At 42.1% G+C, this 17,711-nt stretch overlaps 1 protein-coding gene across 1 annotated transcript in view; it reads right to left on the bottom strand.

Annotated features, from left to right (window-relative positions):
* The window catches only part of SGCD (sarcoglycan, delta (35kDa dystrophin-associated glycoprotein)), a 70,647-nt gene extending 58,006 nt beyond the window's left edge, over nt 1-12,641 (bottom strand). Inside the window, 1 exon segment of the mRNA XM_010136424.1 lies at nt 12,414-12,641. Within this exon segment, the coding sequence (XP_010134726.1) occupies nt 12,414-12,641 (228 nt within the window).
* Between the last annotated feature and the right edge of the window lie 5,070 nt (nt 12,642-17,711).

Here is a 17,711-nt window from a genome sequence, read left to right as displayed (position 1 = left end):
ACACGGTAAGGCACAGGACCATAGGACAGAGGGAAAGAAGAGAGCTCTGCCGAGGTTTAAAATATTCTAAATCTCCCAACCCTATAGCTACTCCACTGCTCGTAACTTTTACTCCAGACAAGTGTGTCTGTTCATGTGTTTTCATTTTTACGGCCTTTCTGGCATGCCTACTACCTGCCTTAAAAATCTTTTAAAACTGCTGGTAAATCACACCTCGCTATCTATAAAAGGCATTTGAAGACAAAATTACACAGAACTGGTAATTTCTGAGTTACTTTCTCTTACTGTCAGCATTACTTGGACGGTAGTACAATCAGAAAATATTAGGATCTCACTCAGTGAGGTGAATACACATTAAAGAGTACATGCGGTTAATACTAAGAAAGGCACAGTAATATTTTCCAAAAGTGATTCAGCAGAGACAGTTGGGTTCTGCAATGCTCACAGCACCTTTTAGGCATTCTGCTGCTGCACTGCATAACGCCAGGTTGTACATCCAGGTATTCTTCTCCAAGAAGGCTAGTAACGTGACTATCTCTGAACATCGCTTTGAAATTATAACTTCCCTTTGCCGCATGTCATGGATCGCATATTTCTTGTATTAGATTATAAATGGCCATGCCAACTTATGTATGCACGTACAGCATGAAACACAGGCGAGATCCTAGCAGAGGGCCCTGGTGTGACTGAAATTCAGCTGCTGCTAGTAAGAAGGAGGGAAAAAATTTCCATCTGTCTGGATTGGGAAAAAGAATTAATGAGTCTCTGATTCATCTGCATCCCCATGTTGATACGTAGACAATACTTACGGACACACAGACACATGCCAGGTAGCCAGCAACAGAAATCAAATCAATCACAGATCACAGCATGTGATTTGCCTAATTATGAGTAACACCTCACATTTTTTTATCCACGCAAAAAGCACTTTGTGAATGAGCAGATGGCACTGCTAAGGGATGGCACCATCCTCAACAGTTGCAGATGCAAAGCATTTACACAGCACGCTGAAAAAAATGACACAACACAAGCTGCTTCCTGGGAAAAAGATTCAAACTGAACAAGTGTCACCAAACAAAATACACGCATTTATTGATGTTCTGAACTTATCTGATCCAGCCTCTCTCCTCAGATCAAATACAGACGTGCAGGCCAGGGAGTGATGCTATCTAGACATCATTAAAGTCGCTTTAGATAGAACTGCCACGTGAGCTGCCTAGCACAGGAAAGTGAAGATGCAGACCAACTGGAGTCTAGTTCCAACCTGCAAACAATTTAAATCCACACAAGCAGAATCAATAGGAAGAAGCCCTGCAGAGAAAGCAATTACTCTACAAAAGCAACCGTATTCCAGCATGGTTACGGCTGGGAGACAGGATGCAGAAGGCCATCCTCACTTCTGTGATTACTCAGTGGAGCTCTCTCCAACGCATCTGGCCTGTGAAATGACAAGGTTCAGCCTGGACATGTTCCTGCAATCAGAGCGTTTCTGTTTCTGGGCTCCCACTGCAATTTTAAGGTGGCTCTTTACAAGACTTGTCCTTCAGGTTTGCTGTGCTCCATGGGCAAATGTCGGGCTGTGCACCAGGGAACAGGTTTGAAGGGCTCGGTGTGCTCTCCTTTTTAATAGCTTCATGGAAGTAATAGTCTCATTTCCTGGATCTGCAATTATTTATTTACTGGAGTCTGTGCACTTGCCGCTGTACGAGACACAAAGATCATCTGACTATTCCTTGCGACAGAAAATTCAGGTTTTCTATTCAAATTCTTGCTTTTGTTTGTGGTTTGTCTGCATTTTTTTCCCTGCTCACTGGTGTGACATGTTTGAAGCAGCTATAAAATGATTGATGAAAACCATATTTTGGCCTTGTTGTGGGAATATTTATTGTAGAAATATTCTCAGTTAACTCTATAGGGAAAACGGGAAGAACAAAAAACAAAGACTGTGCCTACAACTGTACCTCTGATACCAAAGTATTTTGATCTGCTTTAATTATGACACAGGGTTATGTGGTCACAGAAATGTTTGCACAAACTGTTTTGGAATTGCTTTCATCTAACCACTTTGTTTCTTCTGCTGAAATGATCAATACTTGGCTTTAAGAAGGATGCTCTGTTGGTCTACATGACTAGACAGTGGCTTTCCCACAGTAATACATAAAAGGGCCAAACTCTGACCTGCAGTGTTGTAACAGTCCGCGTGTGAGTTAGTGTCAGACAGGAATCGTCTTGGAGCGGTAAAACTGCACGCCTCCATCCACCTTGGAGAGGCTGAACGTCCAACAGCCATGGCTGTAGTACACTTGACAAGGTAAAAAAGACAGGTGCAGCTACGTGGCATGAAATTGGATTGACACGGAGGAAAGACGACCCATCACGCTCGACATTCCTACACCAGACACATGTACTTACAGAGGTAGCACGACAGCAAAGGTCTGAGCAGTGGGACAATTGCACAAGCAGGAGTAGGGTGCTCTGTGTTGGGACTTGACTGTACCTCGTGGCTGCCATTCAACAGACACTCGAGTATCTACTTGGTGAGGAGAGGAAAGCAGGGTATTGCCACGGTACAGGGCCGATGAGCAAAAATAGATCCCTAACCAACACCACTGCGGAGCTGGGGAGCGGTATTTCAAGAGATGTCAGGCTCGCAGAAAGAGCAGCAGATGCTTTTTCCATGCCTGGAAGAAGACAGGAATGTTGTTTGGGGAAATGGTGAGTAATGGCAAAAGCAGCCAAAGCGATTAGGATGTGTGAAGGTAAAACAGAGCACAGGGAGGCATATAAAAGTCAAGGACCTTGAATTACTCTTTGGGCAATCAGCAGGGTGGCTCAGCCCGTCTGGTTGTCTCAACTTTTAAACAGAAGGCATTTGCCTCCCGATGTTTTTATTCATGAAGTTCTTTCAAAACTCTGGAGAAAGAAAACTGATCAGCAAAGACACTCGACCTGTAGCTCCTACCAGGAAAGGCCACAAGAAAGGTTCTGCCTACATGTTCCCACCTCTTCAGCTGAGCTACGCTTCCCAGAATGCTGCATGATAGATAACGTTGCAGAGAGAAACAAAAAGCCTGCTGCTCTCCCACTGTGCACCAACATCGAGGTTCATCATTTACAGCTAACAGCTGGGATCTTCAGGAAGCATATGTAGCGTAGTCAGCATGCCTACCTCTGTGACTGGATGTAGAGCTGTTTTTATCACACACGTACAAATAGTGTCCTGCACTCCAACACCGTGCCACTAACTCTTGCATGGGACTGTCCCCTCCTGAAGGACGCTGGCGTACATGGGAGTAGGCGGTCAGGCACAGCCTCATACAAACAGAGATCAAAAATAGAGATGTTCCAACCAGGGAGATGTTAACAGCCAAAAAAAATTATTTTTTCTTCCAAAAGGAGCAAGTCAGTTTTCCCAAGACCCTCAACCAATTTGCCCTAAAAGAACAGAAGTAAATTTAGAGTTGTTCTTGTTTTTCCCTGCGTTCTTCGTTTTTCCAAACCCGACATCTGTCATTTAGAAACAGAACAATCAGAGAAACTCTTATTACTGGCATAGCAACTGGTAAATGAAACCTGGAAGGTCTGGCTTTCCTTTCCTGTTACAAATCAAAGAACACACAAAGTGAACTGTCTCTGAGACCATTTACTGTGCCTGCACCTCCTAATGTCAGCACGGCTTGTCTTGTCAAGTAACACTTGCCTTATAGAATACTTAACTTCGCTGCCAAAAGAGTTTTGATCAGCAGAAGAGCTGCACAAGTGTTTGCTGTGCTGTCGTAAGAAGACACGAAGCTCTGCTCTTGAGGCTTCTGGGAAATACCAGAAAAACATTCCTTTTCTTTATAATTGGGTCTTGCCATTTGACTTTTAGTGTTTCCTTTGGCTATTTGTCTCTATCTCCTCTCTCTCCGTGCTGTATAAAGTTTTACACCTTTTTCATTTTTAGTATTAAGAAGCTGTTCCAAAGCAGCCAGAATCCTGATTGTCAGCAGCAATGTCTAGACACTGTAAATCCTTAAACTCAAGGCCTTTGCCCCAAGAGAGAAAGATGCCACAGTACACGATCACAAACACTTTCCCCTGAGCATTTTCAGGTGCTTTCTAAAGCTTATGTCTTTCTGAGGCTACAGCTTGTTAAGAGGAAATCTGGATCACATTTTGGACTGAGAATTCAAGGCTGCTCTGTGAATTTGCTCAGTCCCATGGCTCAGTTCAGGTCAGCTGTAGTCAGCTCCTCTTTTAACAGTAATACCTCTCCGGCAATACAAACCAGCAACGGAAATCCCATAATCAGTAGGTGTGACTGATGTGTCCCGTGCTCATGAATCCCCCAGTAAACCCCCTGTGCCTTTTTTTTTTTTTTAATCTAGAAAAATAAGACAATGTACATTTTCTGAAGGTTTCAAAACCTGTAGTCCCCCAGTAAACCCCCTGTGCCTTTTTTTTTTTTTTAATCTAGAAAAATAAGGACAATGTACATTTTCTGAAGGTTTCAAAACCTGTAGGAATACTGAGAGGCCATAATAAATGGCTAATTAGGAAAAATTCTTCACAGCAGCTTTCCAGTTAATTCATAGAGGTAGCCTGCAAATTCAAGATGTCAAACTGAAGCTGAAATAGCAGACACTAGAAGAGTGGTGCATGTCCAAAGGAGGAAAGAAACTGCCTGCCAAATTCATCCAGCTCAGCCATTTGTTCTTTCAATAATTCCACATCTTCTCTTTTTCCTTTTGGGGGAATAAACTAAATCAAATATTTATGCTATTCTTTTAGCTTCTAGTGCCTGCATTCCTGTCCCAAGGCTCGCAACTCAGTTGGAAACATGATGTTAGCTGATTTGCAACTTTTCCGTGGAAATACAGCCCCACCACAAAACTCAGCCCCACTGTCCTCTTCACAGCTGAAATGAAAGCGGTTTCTGGGATCATGGCAAAAATGCAATGTCAAAGCTGAGACCACAGAGCACCCAGCCCTAACTTGGTGGCTCACTTCCAGCTACAATGCCCCTCACTCGTTTTCATGCCTGCAGAGTCCAGCTGCAGGTATTTAAAATGAAGAGGAGATGGGAACTGGATCTGAACAGCTCCCCTCTCCGTGTAAGGAGAGTAACCAGTTCAAGCAGAGAAATTTTACCTGTCAAAGGGAAAAAGTCAAACACTTTGGGAGATAGTTTGTGAAATTCTCCATCTCTTTCATGTTTAGCTCCAGAGCTGTTAACTAGTCCACATCAACTCCACGGCCCGAACTCCCTCTCTAGAAGGTGAAAACCACTGACTATAAAGTGTTTATTTAGCTTATGGGTCCAGATGCTTCTGCAGTGACTATATTGGGTTTTCTGGACACAAAATCTCCACTGATGTTAGGATAAGAAAGAAGAAACATGCTGTTTCTAGAGTTAGTTCAGAGGTGTATCCATGATGAAAACATAGATAAAAGCTGAGGTAGGTAGCCCACTTGGCACAGCTGATTGACTTTAATAGGTGTTGATTACACTGCTCATATTGCATGAAATTAAAAAGCTTACAAATGTTACGAGCCATTACCCTTCCATTTAAGAGAGCTTATGACAAGTTAGCAACGTTTAATGAAATCCTTTTCAAAATGCCATAGGCAGCCTCCGCGAGATTTTGCTTTGAAATGCAAGTTGTGGAGTTATTTCAAAAAGTTTGTTTATGCCAGAGCTTCCTCTCCTGCTCTTCCCTGGGATACTCTGATTTGGCAGCTGGCGGGGTACTTCAGTTCCCAGTTGTGCTCTCAGCGTGCAGCACATAACACCAGCTTCTTAGACAAACAATAGGGAACAGACAACGCAAGAGAGAATGCTGGTAACTTACTGGAAGTACCCCTTCAGCCAGCCTGCAAAATTTCCTTCAAAATTCAAAGCTGAGAGAATTCTGGCCAGTTTTACTATGAAGGTAAAGGGAAATGTTTTCATAGTTGCTGTAGAATTTACTTAAACTCCCACCTTTTCAGCACACTGGAAATATCACAGAGTCACTAACTGCCCCCAAAGCGCTGGGGCAACCAGGGTTCAGTCTGAAGTAGGCTCTCTGGATTTTATTGCTTAAGAATGAAATTTATTAAGAGGAAAGCATATCAACTTTATAAATCCCACTGGACACTCACAGCCTACTGCCACGTGCAGACTCAAACCTGCTTTGGATGGTGATGGCCACAGTATCCAGGCATCAGGTGAGGATGCTTCTGCCAAAATTACGCTTTTTTGCAACTTGCTCATCTGTTTGCGTTTATTTTTACTGTTTGTCTGGCTGACTGCCAGCTCTCCTGTCTGTTGATAGCTGTCGGGCAAGCAAGACGCAAACTGACGAAACTGAGACAGACATTTATAGGAAAAGCACACTGGCACTTCTCTAACAATGAGGTATCTGGAGTGGTGCCACAGCGAAAGCTTAACAAACTCTATAGAGGGAATACGAGGTGGCCAGGCATGGCTGCAAGCTTTCTTTTGTTGGTTGTGCTGTCGCTACCAACTCCTGTTCTTTTATTTTTTTTTTTTAACTTATTAGGGCTTTTGAACAGTATTTTAACATCTGTTGCCAAAAATAAAGGAAGAAGCAGCAAACTATGAAGATGCAGTTAGAGGAAATACCGTGCTTCAGATAGCGTGAGTTTTTTCTACCCAAAGCTATAGTAGCAGCTGAACTGCTCCCAGAGGCAAATGCCAAGAGACCAACATCTCCAGGAGCTGCCAGGAACTCTTATAGGCTTGTTCATACCATAATGTGCAAAAACAAGAGTATTCCTTCCTTTGAAGAACCAGTCACTAGCAAAGGGAACAGTCAAACATTGGGAGGAGTAATGGCCAGAGAGGTGGTGGGAGTGCGCATGGACTGCTAAGTGACAGCAGCACGGTGAGATAAACTTCATCTCTGCCCTGTGATGGTTCCAGTGGGTGTGCTGAATTCCTTAGCACTTTGCTAGACCAAATCATCAGGAACTAATTCAATATCCTTTAATTGCTCTGTAAACTCTGACAAAGGAAGAAAAGGAATTATTCTGTCTCCTTCCTCAAAAAATAGCAGCCTTCTGTCATGCTGTCTGTCTCAGCCTCTACTGAAAGCTAGATTTCTACTGCACAGTCTGAGCATCATCAAGTTTGCAATTATCCTGGCACCTGCATTGTCTTTCTTCATGGGTGAATGTTGCTTTTTAATCCAAATTATTATGTTATATTGTTTATAAATATGTATTTATGGCTATCAGGCAGGTATGCCCCGTTGTGGGCACGTCACTGTTTAATCCAAATACGTGGGTTATTGTTTTGCAGCGTGTATTTTTAGCTTTGAGGCAGGCAGACCTGCAGAGCAGATAATACAAAAGAATATGACCATTACAAAACTGCTTCTGTACTTTAAAATTATACCACTCTTCTTCCAGATCCGAGCATAGCGAGACAAGTACATTGGCAAAATGATTATTTGTCACTCTTAAAAGCTTCCTTTAAAATTTCTATAATTCAAATACTGGCTGAGGAAAATGTAAAGTACAGACAAGCATATTTTATGCACTTGCTAGTCTAGCTTTTATGCGTGTGGGAACCTACTAAACACCAGTAAGGCGAATAGCAGTTATCAGCCCAGATTCACAACTCTGAATTTTTTAGGGCAAACAGATGCCCTTGTAGAATCACAGCCAAGGGTTACTGACAGGCCCAGTCCTTCTTCCAGTGTCATCACTAGTTATTTTGTACAGTTTCAAGTGAGACCAGGTTTGCTCCAATGCTCTGAGCGAGCAGGCTGCTTTCAGTGAGACACCCACTGCCACAGTGAGCACGATAGGGACCTCTAACATCACCCAGAGAAAGCAGAATAGAAGAAGACACTGTACTTTGCCTCAGTCTTTTTTCTTTGATGTCCAGGATTCTTCTTTTGAATTCTTTTTTCAGATGATTAAAAATAACGAGAAGCAGATCTTCACCATGAAACCAGCTAAATACACTAAGAAATCTCTTTTAAAAGACACTTAAAATCTCCTCAAAATCTGTTCAGTGAATTGTGCCATCATTTATAACTGTGAAACATCAGAAGAGCTTGGAGCTCCTCCATGTTGCAGAGGAGAGAACAGAAAGGTTGGTGCCCATATTTAGATCTGTGCTCCCAGACCCACCCGTCTGTACGAGAGTCTGCAAGAGGGCTGGTTGGGCAGGACCCCAGTCAAGAGCTTTAGACTGCAAAAAATCCTTGCCAGGCAAATCCATACTCTTGTCTTTACAAGGATTCAGGATAAGAAAATTTAAGCCCAGGTGTAAACATTTGCAAACTGAGGTTGATTTTTTTCTCTCTATGCACTTGAAATGAATGTTGAAAGGGCAAAGCCATCCTAATCCTATCATGGCAATGTCTTTCTCTGCTTCCTAAAGCTGAGATTATCATCTCGTCGGTTGTCACACAGTTCCTGAGAGGAGTAATTCACTTGATTCTCCTGTATAACCACAGCCCAGGATTTTATTTCTGTGGTTACTGGAATGGAAAATGCACATAGCCTGTTCTCTGTCTTGTCCCTTTTAGGTTACTTACAGAGCTGGATGTGGAAAGCTCCGGAACACTCCAACTGCACTAAGAAAAGCAAATCTGCACTCACTAAGTGTCAAGCAAGCTGATCATTACCAGCTTCTCAAAAGGGCAGGAAAATTTCCAGATTTAAATTTCTATTTCAAATTAAGGCAATGAAGACTGAAGACCACAAAACTGGTGCCATTGCTTTCCAGCACATAAAATTAACAATTTGTGCTGCTGCGTGCAACTTTCAGTCAAAGTTTGTCTGATTTATAAGCAAGCAGATGGTTCACACGATAGTCCACAATAAATTACAACAGTTAGAAAGACAACTACATTTTGAGAGTGACAGTGCAGCTGAGCTACAGATGGGTTTATAGATGACCCTTCCAATTTTTAATAATCTCCATAATTTATGAGCAAGTAAAGAAATGCAATGATTCCTAATGCACCTTTTTGACTAAGTACAAATCACTTTTATTTACACAGGCGATACTTCATGGTTCAGTTAACATCTTAATTAAAGGCAGCAAGATGCTCATGTTCCATGCAAGTGGCATGGAAAATACTGCTCGGTGTGCAATAAGTTCAGCTGAGAGTTTAAGATGCTCTGAACCCTCCTGGAGAAGGGAACGCGTTTATCTCACTTCTTTAGAACAAGACTACAAGGGTGCAAACACTGCTACCACCAGTCACCATGCATTATCTCCAGATAAATTTTAGGCTTATGAAGTAACAAGGTTATGTTTATTTGCAGGCTCCGATGCTTAGGCATAGGCTCCTAATCCAGGAGGCACTATAAACCCAGTATTACTGAGCCAGGACTAGGAAACAACAGGAACACACTCTCTTCATACGAAGAGAGAGGGATTTGGGAGATCGCTCTTGAATGGGTGAGGGAAAAGGAAAACAAGCCTGGGGGTGTTATTCCTGAGACACGAGGCAGCGGTGATGCAGAAACTGCCTGGAAGCAGCTTTAAGAAGCCAGTTCTTGTCAGTGATTTTAATGACCCCTTCTCTGGCACGGGACCACACGACATCAGCCATTCTGCTAGCTTTTTTTGAAGGGACTCCCAGAAAGAAGCCTGTGTTGGGTTGTCATCAATTGCATGCAACAGATTCAGTTCTTCTTGGTTGTAAATTCAGTTGCAATGAGTTACCTTCCAAAAAGGATAACAGCTAAATACAACTACTCTGTCCAGAAGGTGATGAAGGGAACAGTACCTTCTACAGCTCTTCAAGGCATAAACTAGAGAAACTTAGAGGTTTCCACACAACCAGTCTCTTGAGTTGACATTTGAGGGCTTTTCTTCCTGTCTAAACCTTAGTCTTCCCTTCCTGCCAAATTAATTTGGAAAATAAAGAAAATAAATCCACTTTCAAGTGGAAATAAAAAATGGCCTTTAAACTAGAAGGCACAGCTCCTAGGAAACCAAGTCTGTGTGTAATTTTAATTACCACCTTCCTGGGACTTAAGAGATGCAGCAGAGAAGAAGAGGCACGAGTGACAAATTCAGGCTTTCAAGAATTACCACAATTCATGGTTTGGAGATATTTCAGCAGGTGTTGCCCAGCTCTTCCCACAGCAGGGCAGCATGGGGAACAGCACTGCAGAGGCACTTCCTCGCTGCATGAGCGGGAAGACAGCTCCGAGGAGGTTGTGGGACTGCAGCCACTTAAACAAAAAGTGATTCTTCCCCTGCCATTTCCATGCAGCACTAATGTCCTTCCATCTACCACACAGAGCAACAGTGAAATTACATTTGTTGCTTGTTGTTTTTTTAAAAATTAAAGTCTTCTATAAATAACCAATGTCTGAAAGTCTTTTGAGCTTTACGTAAAACCATTATCTGTTACTGTACACAACTCCTAGGTTGTTTAATTAAACATATAAGAAATATTATATGTCAGCTTATTTCTGGGATGGTCTTTACACTTAGTTATCGTATTGTTTTTGTTGCACCTAGTATATTTAAAGATGCATCATGCACTTCTGAAAACCCTGAGAAGAATTCTATGGAATTAGTATGGATGTTTATCTGTACTATGTGTGGAGTTTTACCTTTATTTCAGCAATATTCATCAAATTCAGGGACTGCTAGTAAGCTTCCCTCCAAGACAATACTGGTCATACTAGTGTTCTTGGAAAAAATACAGTCCTGATTATAGAATAATATTTTAAAATATTCCATAACTATCCTTTGATTTACTGCAACCCTTTTATTTGCTTACAAGGGGCCAAATTCACACACAGCACACGAAAGCAAAAGTTGACTGAAATCAGGAGGATTGTCCCTTCTGTCCCCATCCCAGTTGTTCTGAGCAACCTGAAAGCCAGCACAGGCTACTTCAGTTGAACTCCACTGAGGAGTCAGAGGAACTACACGCGTGGTTTACGCAACTATACAGTTAATACAGTTTCCAGGACTCAGCTACTGAAGCCAGCAGGATGCTCCAGCTGACCAGGCTGTGGTCCAGACCTCTGCTTTGCAGCTAGATCCTTCTCTGGCTAACGGTGGAAACAATCCTGGAGGAGGGGTAAAGAAGGGAACACACACACAGGCTTTGCCTTACAGTTCTTGTTCCCTGCATTCATTAAAGCATCACTGATGTCAAAACTAGTTTCATAACCTCGAGAAGGGGACACCTTTTGTCCCCCTGACATATTAAAATCTAGATCAATATGATAATATGAAAACGGTAAACTCCCCAGTAGCAAGAAGTGGTTCTCAATTCTCTGAGTAATCAGGTATTTCCAAGAAATGTAAGTAGCAATTTGTCAGTCTATTCATCAAACTGAGTGCTGCACCTTTCCCACACATTTTACATCACAAAGTGTAGGACATGTAAGTTTCCATGGGTCTGGTTTAACTCAGGAATGAAAACATTTATAGATATGAATGTTTCCTTATTAACTTTTCTTCCTAAATAATTATCCTAGTTCAAATCAATTCCTAGCCTTCTCACAGAGGTTATAACCTTCAGTAACTAAACAGGATATTGTATTGGCTGTTGTGTTTTGATTATGCTACAAGTTCCAATTTCCACAAGAGCACTGAAATGCTGAGATAGAGGGAAGTTAACTTTATTTAATTAGCTATCCGCCATTGTTATCGAAAAGGAGGGTTGTACCTGATTCAAATTATCACTTTGGATCAGGAAACAAGACAGATGACATCTTCTGAGAGGGATCCTGGAAACTCTCCGTTACCATTTCAGTTATTTTAAAGCTGCTCAGGACAAACAGGATTGCATTAGAAAGAGCAACAGTCACCGAGAGTCGATGAGGCGCTACTACGAAAACACTATTTCAGCTACACCTGGGTTCTTCCTCATTTTCAGTTGTTAACACACTTGTGACTTTCGTCAAGCAGTCTCTGCAAGTAGCGCTGAATTTTAACTGCACGTAAATTTTAAAATGCAACACAAGATAAAACTGAGCACATAATATGGGTTTATTGTGCCAGCTAACAACAGATCAGGCCCTTGCGCCAAGACATCACCTCTCTGCTCTCTGAGGAACAGCTAGTCAAACACGAGCTGCAGTTCACAACCGCCTGCCGTCCCTCTACCTCAGAAATACTAAGTCTCTCAGTTGAGGTTTGTTTATGATTTATCTCGAAAGGAGACAAAAAGACAATGTGAAACCTCAAAGTTCCTGGAAGCATTCTAACCGTGTCTTACAAAAACGAAACCCATGGATATCAATTTTGTCACCGTTCAGATACTGCATCCTCTGGATGAAGTCCTCAAAGGGCACTCACTATCTTACTCCCTAAATTACATTTGTATAGAGTGGCCAAAGTAATTTATCCAAAAACCACACCACCCTGCTGCTTCATCGTTTCTTACTGTTAGGGCTACAGAAATGTGCTTATTCCCTTCCCGACAACTTACGGGTCTTGATCGGATTTCTTTGGCGTAGAGAGGTTTCAAGAATTCTGAATCTCCTTCAAGCTTTAGACCCTTTTCCGTGATTCTCAGGTTCCCCATTCCATCCTAAAGCAGACAAAAAGAAACAACCTCATTAGTTACAATTAGTAAATTTGCCAGGTTGCCAATAGCTCTTTTTTTTCCCCCTGGAGTATAGCATGTAAAGCACTGGCAGGCGCTAGAAAATGCCATTACTTGTGTAATCCTTTTAGCTCTGTTTCTGTGAAAAAAATTCCGTTCAGAACAATCTGCAGTGACCCCCAGTAAACCATTTACGCAGATGAAAGATGTTATTTTAAGCTATTCATCTCTACTCAAAGAGATGTGGTGATGCTCTGTGTTAACAGGAAACTATTCACTGTAATATTCACCGTCTGCCTGTATATTAATATACCTTCTCATTCATAGCGAATCCATATAAAGGCTATGTGATTAATTCTACTGAGCTCCATGTAGAGAATATGTGATTAGTTCCACTGAACCAAAAGAAAAAACCCCAAGGTTTGGCTACGTAGGAGTATTGCAATAAAATGTGGTAGGGAACTTGACCTCTGTTACTCGGACTCTTTGGAGGGATTTCTTTAGGGCTCTTGGCCCTCACAGCAAAAAGATGTGGGAACCTGTTGATTAGTTTTAAGTCTCACGATCTTTCCCATGCTTTTGATATTGTTAAGATGCTACACAGTTTTATGGAATATACATTTATGTTAATATTTGTTCTCGGAGAAGTAAGGATACAACAGAATAGCTTTCCCACAGGCTGCACTCCTGTCTTGGGTTAACTCCTGACTTTTCTCTCCTGTGATGATCAGCTCAGGATTTGAGCCCTTGCTCTGCTCCTCACACAGCCCAAGCTCATCACAGAAATCTGAACCTCTATATCCAAATACTCGGGTCTCCTTCTCGTGCCCTTCAAACAGCCATTGCAAAGCCCATTGGCCAGGCATTAAGTGACTGATGCAACATGCATTTCTGTCCTCTCCTCATCTGGATTTCATAGTTGCAGCTGTCAGTCCTCACTTCTCCCCTGGACCCTCCAGGCTCCCTAGTGCCACCACTCCCTGTGCTTTTGTGGCAAAAGTCCTCTTGACAAATGGCTTCAAGTGTTGGCTGCATGCCCCCAGCAGATGACTGCAAATAGTCCCTTTTCTTTAGAAATTGTTTAGTTATGTGTGTCCAAGATGTAATAAAACATCTGACAAATCATAATAGCAAATAAAATACATGTCAAAAGTTTATACAGGTTTTTCTTACGGTTTTTATGCAATAAGACAGGTATACAGCCACACTGGCACAGAGCTGAATTGGACCAAACTAGATTTCACCTTTAACTTGCGAAAGTCTTAACTTCTGCTAAGATGAGGGATTTAGGTTCATTTAGGCTGTAATTGCTTAGAAAGGTGTGCGTAAGGAAGATGGTGTGGGTAAGGAATTGCACAGGTACGTTATAATCAAACCCACATCAAATGCAAGGTATTATTTCTGAGGCTCAGGGTGATTGCCCAAGTCTGCAAGGATTGAGCTAAGTCAGCGTTTTTTTCTGAGAAAAAGATTGTGTGAAGAATACTTTTAGCATAAATTTGTCTGACATCACTAGGATTTGAGACTGACAATAGCAAAAGCTGTGTCTCCACATGTATACATTGATTGGGAAATGACCAAGACTTGGACAGTCCAGACCTGTCACAACAATCCTCAAACATATACCTTAAGGAATCTTTCCACTTCCCCTCCTGATCCCCCCACCTCCCACACTTCCCCCAACCCCCCACTTTCAGGCTAGAGAAGCAGGAGGATGCTGTCCTATGATGCCTCAGGGTCTCCAAGATAAGCCAAGATGCAATAAGCACAAAAACCTACAATAGCTGGAGCTCAGCATGGGGAGGACATTGCAATGAGGGACACACACATCAGCACTTCTAGGCAACAAGATTCATGTTACAAGTGAGAGAGATGTTGAAACCAAGGGTTGTGCAGGCTACAGGATGGCAGTAGTAGTACTTTGGAGGAATTACTGATTTTTACATAAGGATATGACATACTGACTCCATAGCATCTCATCGTGCAGTTTAGGGAACCCTCCTTCCCACAGGTCGCTAGGCATGTCCTTAAACACTGAAGTCCAAATCAAAAGATCCACCTCAGCACCTAACTCCCAGCTGTTTCAGGATTTAAGAGGAAAGGGAGATGTACTTGGGTAGAAGCCCTAAGAAGGTCAAGAGAAGACCAGAAAAATTCAGAAAAATTGTCTTGCATATTTTCTAATACAGCTGCAAAAAATAAAACACATCTGTCTAGTTCCTCTTCCTCTCACTGCAACAGGAATCACCATCACTAAAGGTGGATGGCTAACCCAACAGATCTGCAAGAACTATTGCCAAAAGGCAAGAATTTGGAGGGGTAAAAAAAAAAGACATAGCATGGCTCAGCAGTGACCCTGGTCACTTGCCAGAGGTTCTCCCATTCTAAGTATCGTTCCCAGGGTGTGCCCTGCCAAGTAAAGACCATTTTTTGCCAGAGCATGGTGTCTTATGAACAAAGGCAGGCTCGGGAATGCTGGGTGATAAAATGATTGCTGTCATCTCATTTTGAAATGAAAGCTGCAAGCAAACTTTAAATAGAGACTTAAGCCAAAAATGGCATTGATTGTTGAAGAGAGGGGAATGAGAGATGGGTCATAAACTGCCACTTGCTACATTCCTTGTCCCAGCTGTAAAATACTGGAATTATGAATTCTGGGTTGGTGGTAGCACATTTATCTCAAGCAAAAGGATAAAGGAAAATGAATGAAAGATGATTATGCACCAAAGAACTCAGATTAAATTTTGATAGTGGTATGCTTTACAATTTGAATGAGCCAGAATTATTTCAGCTATCTGCAGACCTTCACACGTTCTGTGCTGCTAAAAAAACTCTACGATTTTTTTCCCCAGATAGATATTTCAGTAAGGCTGCAAGCCCCGAGGGGGCTTGGTTACATTAAGAAAAGTTGCAGGTCATGCAAGCTGGCATATGCCACCTCTAGCTGTGAGAATGACTACCTTTGTGGATAGGCAATCCTGACCAGTTCCAGGGCTCGCTCCTGAGCTAAGTAGGGCAATATTTTACCAGTAACATGGACCAACGGATAACAGGACTTGTCAAGTCATGATCTGAAGCTATGGCAAACCAGCGATTTTGATGGCTCACACATACATTCTGTCCTGAGCAGTGATACAGATCCAGCATTCTGCTCTCCTCCTCTCCTGCGTGCTTCTTGTCGTTTAGCTCCTTCACCCTCTCATCTCAAGTGTGCCCCACAGGATTTTTATATATGAAAAACACTCAAATGAGATATTTAGCTCACAGCTAGCAGGTCCTATCCACCCAAAGGAGATATCCGGCCTATAGCACAATGTACTACAACCAAACCATCAAGAACGTATTTGATTTATAAGTAGGCACATTTTCTTACAAAACCACTGGGTTGGAGAAAAAGAGGCACTTCCCCGTGTTATTCCTCTCAACCTTCGATCCCCAGTCACCTTTCTCTCCTCCGGTGGCTGCCAAAGCTAATAAAAGCTGCACCCACCAGACATCGTCTCCTGACTTCCCTGGTGTTTGGGATCGCGATACAACGCTTAGCACTGACTCTCACCACGATTAACTCTCTGCTGCTCGTGTTTCTCATGATTAAAGATGACAGCGCTTTGTAGTGACAGTCTGTGTCAGCAGGTGAAAAAACAAATCAAAGGTTGTAATCTGAGTTTAAAGTTCATGAGTATCCTGGCCTCTTAGAGTACAATCATTATTAAATCATACCCGTTTATTATTTCCCATCAGAAAAGAAAAAAAAAAAGCAGCTTGCAGAATTATACCGAGAACCTAAAATACAGATACCTTAGAGAGAAATCATTGTATGAAAGACTACCTCACATGTTGTTTTGGATAAAGCATCTTCATCCTCCCTAAATTATATCATTTAATAACACATAAATGTCATACTGTGCTACAGGGAATATATATGAGAGTTCCTATGAAATTTCATGGGCTGTGACCTATAAAATGTAGCAGAAAGCTGCCCAGAGCGACAGAGACCACGAGTTTACATTAAACACTGTGTCTGTGATTGGTGTATATCCTTATCTGCCACTCCAATGCTTGTGAATAAGGAAAAAAAAAGCAGTATTGGTTATTTAATCCACTGATGTCTGACAATCTTTGTTTCTCCCCTTTTTATTAGTAGGCTCCCCAGCAAAGAGGACATAAATGTCATTTCGGTGATGCTGAATGAGAAAGGAATTTTTTTTTTTTTTTTTGAGAAGCGACAGTTTTGCAGTCAATTGCAAATGATGGTGTTAGTGTCAGGGGCAGAGCCCAACACTGCTGCAGTTTGATCACCAAGGCTCCTATCTGGCTTTTCGTTAGCAATGTGGCTATACCCGTGGGAAAAGCCTAGTTCAGTGGGTTTTGTTTTGTTTTAATTTCTAACCATTACGGGTTATCTTAATTTTATGACTGGTAGCAGGGAGATTCAGTTCACAGAAGAAGGAAAACAGCCAACCTAACCAGAGACACGTAACTGCTGTGGAGAATATCTGGAAGTGGTATTAGCTGCACCACTCCTTACTGCGCACACATAAGGTCAGGGGTAATTTTCCGTGGCGTCTGCCATCCATGAGCAGCTTCCTTAGATCAGGCTGGGCTTGTGCCACAAGCTCAACCTAGTCAAGAACCAGGGTGGGGATAACACACGTTCACTGTGGCTATTTGTGCCTGCATGTTTTGTTCTTTACAAACAATAAATTCTGCTCCTCTGTGCCTCCTCTGTTCTCCCGGCATTTCTGAACACAGAGGCAAATTTGATGTGTATCAACTTCTTTGAGGATTTCAGGGATACGCGGGGAACACAGAGAACTCCAGCTGTCTGCTGGCCATCACTGGCACTGGTAGGTATTTCCTCATGCTTTTTCCTGCAGCTCTATTATACCTTTTCAATTTTCAGGAGAAAAAACTGTTGGCAAGGCTTGTCTCTGCATGGCAAGCGAGCATTTACTTTTTTACAAGGAGTAAACTGAAGTTATGTTTGGCAATGTCCTGTGGGAGAGAATTATCTTTGGAGACTGCTCATGTCAGATGGCTGAAACACCTGATTATCATTGCTTGTATTATTGATTGCTGTGCTCTGCATCGCTTCCAGGTATGTGCAAGTTATTACACAGCTCAATACATCCAAAGTTAGGAAAAAAATAGCAAATGCAAGTGACCTGTTTTTTGCTTTCC

The sequence above is a fragment of the Buceros rhinoceros genome, unplaced genomic scaffold (assembly GCF_000710305.1).
Source record: "Buceros rhinoceros silvestris isolate BGI_N320 unplaced genomic scaffold, ASM71030v1 scaffold18075, whole genome shotgun sequence".
NCBI lineage: Eukaryota > Metazoa > Chordata > Aves > Bucerotiformes > Bucerotidae > Buceros > Buceros rhinoceros.
This window is presented reverse-complemented; position numbering and strand designations above follow the sequence as displayed.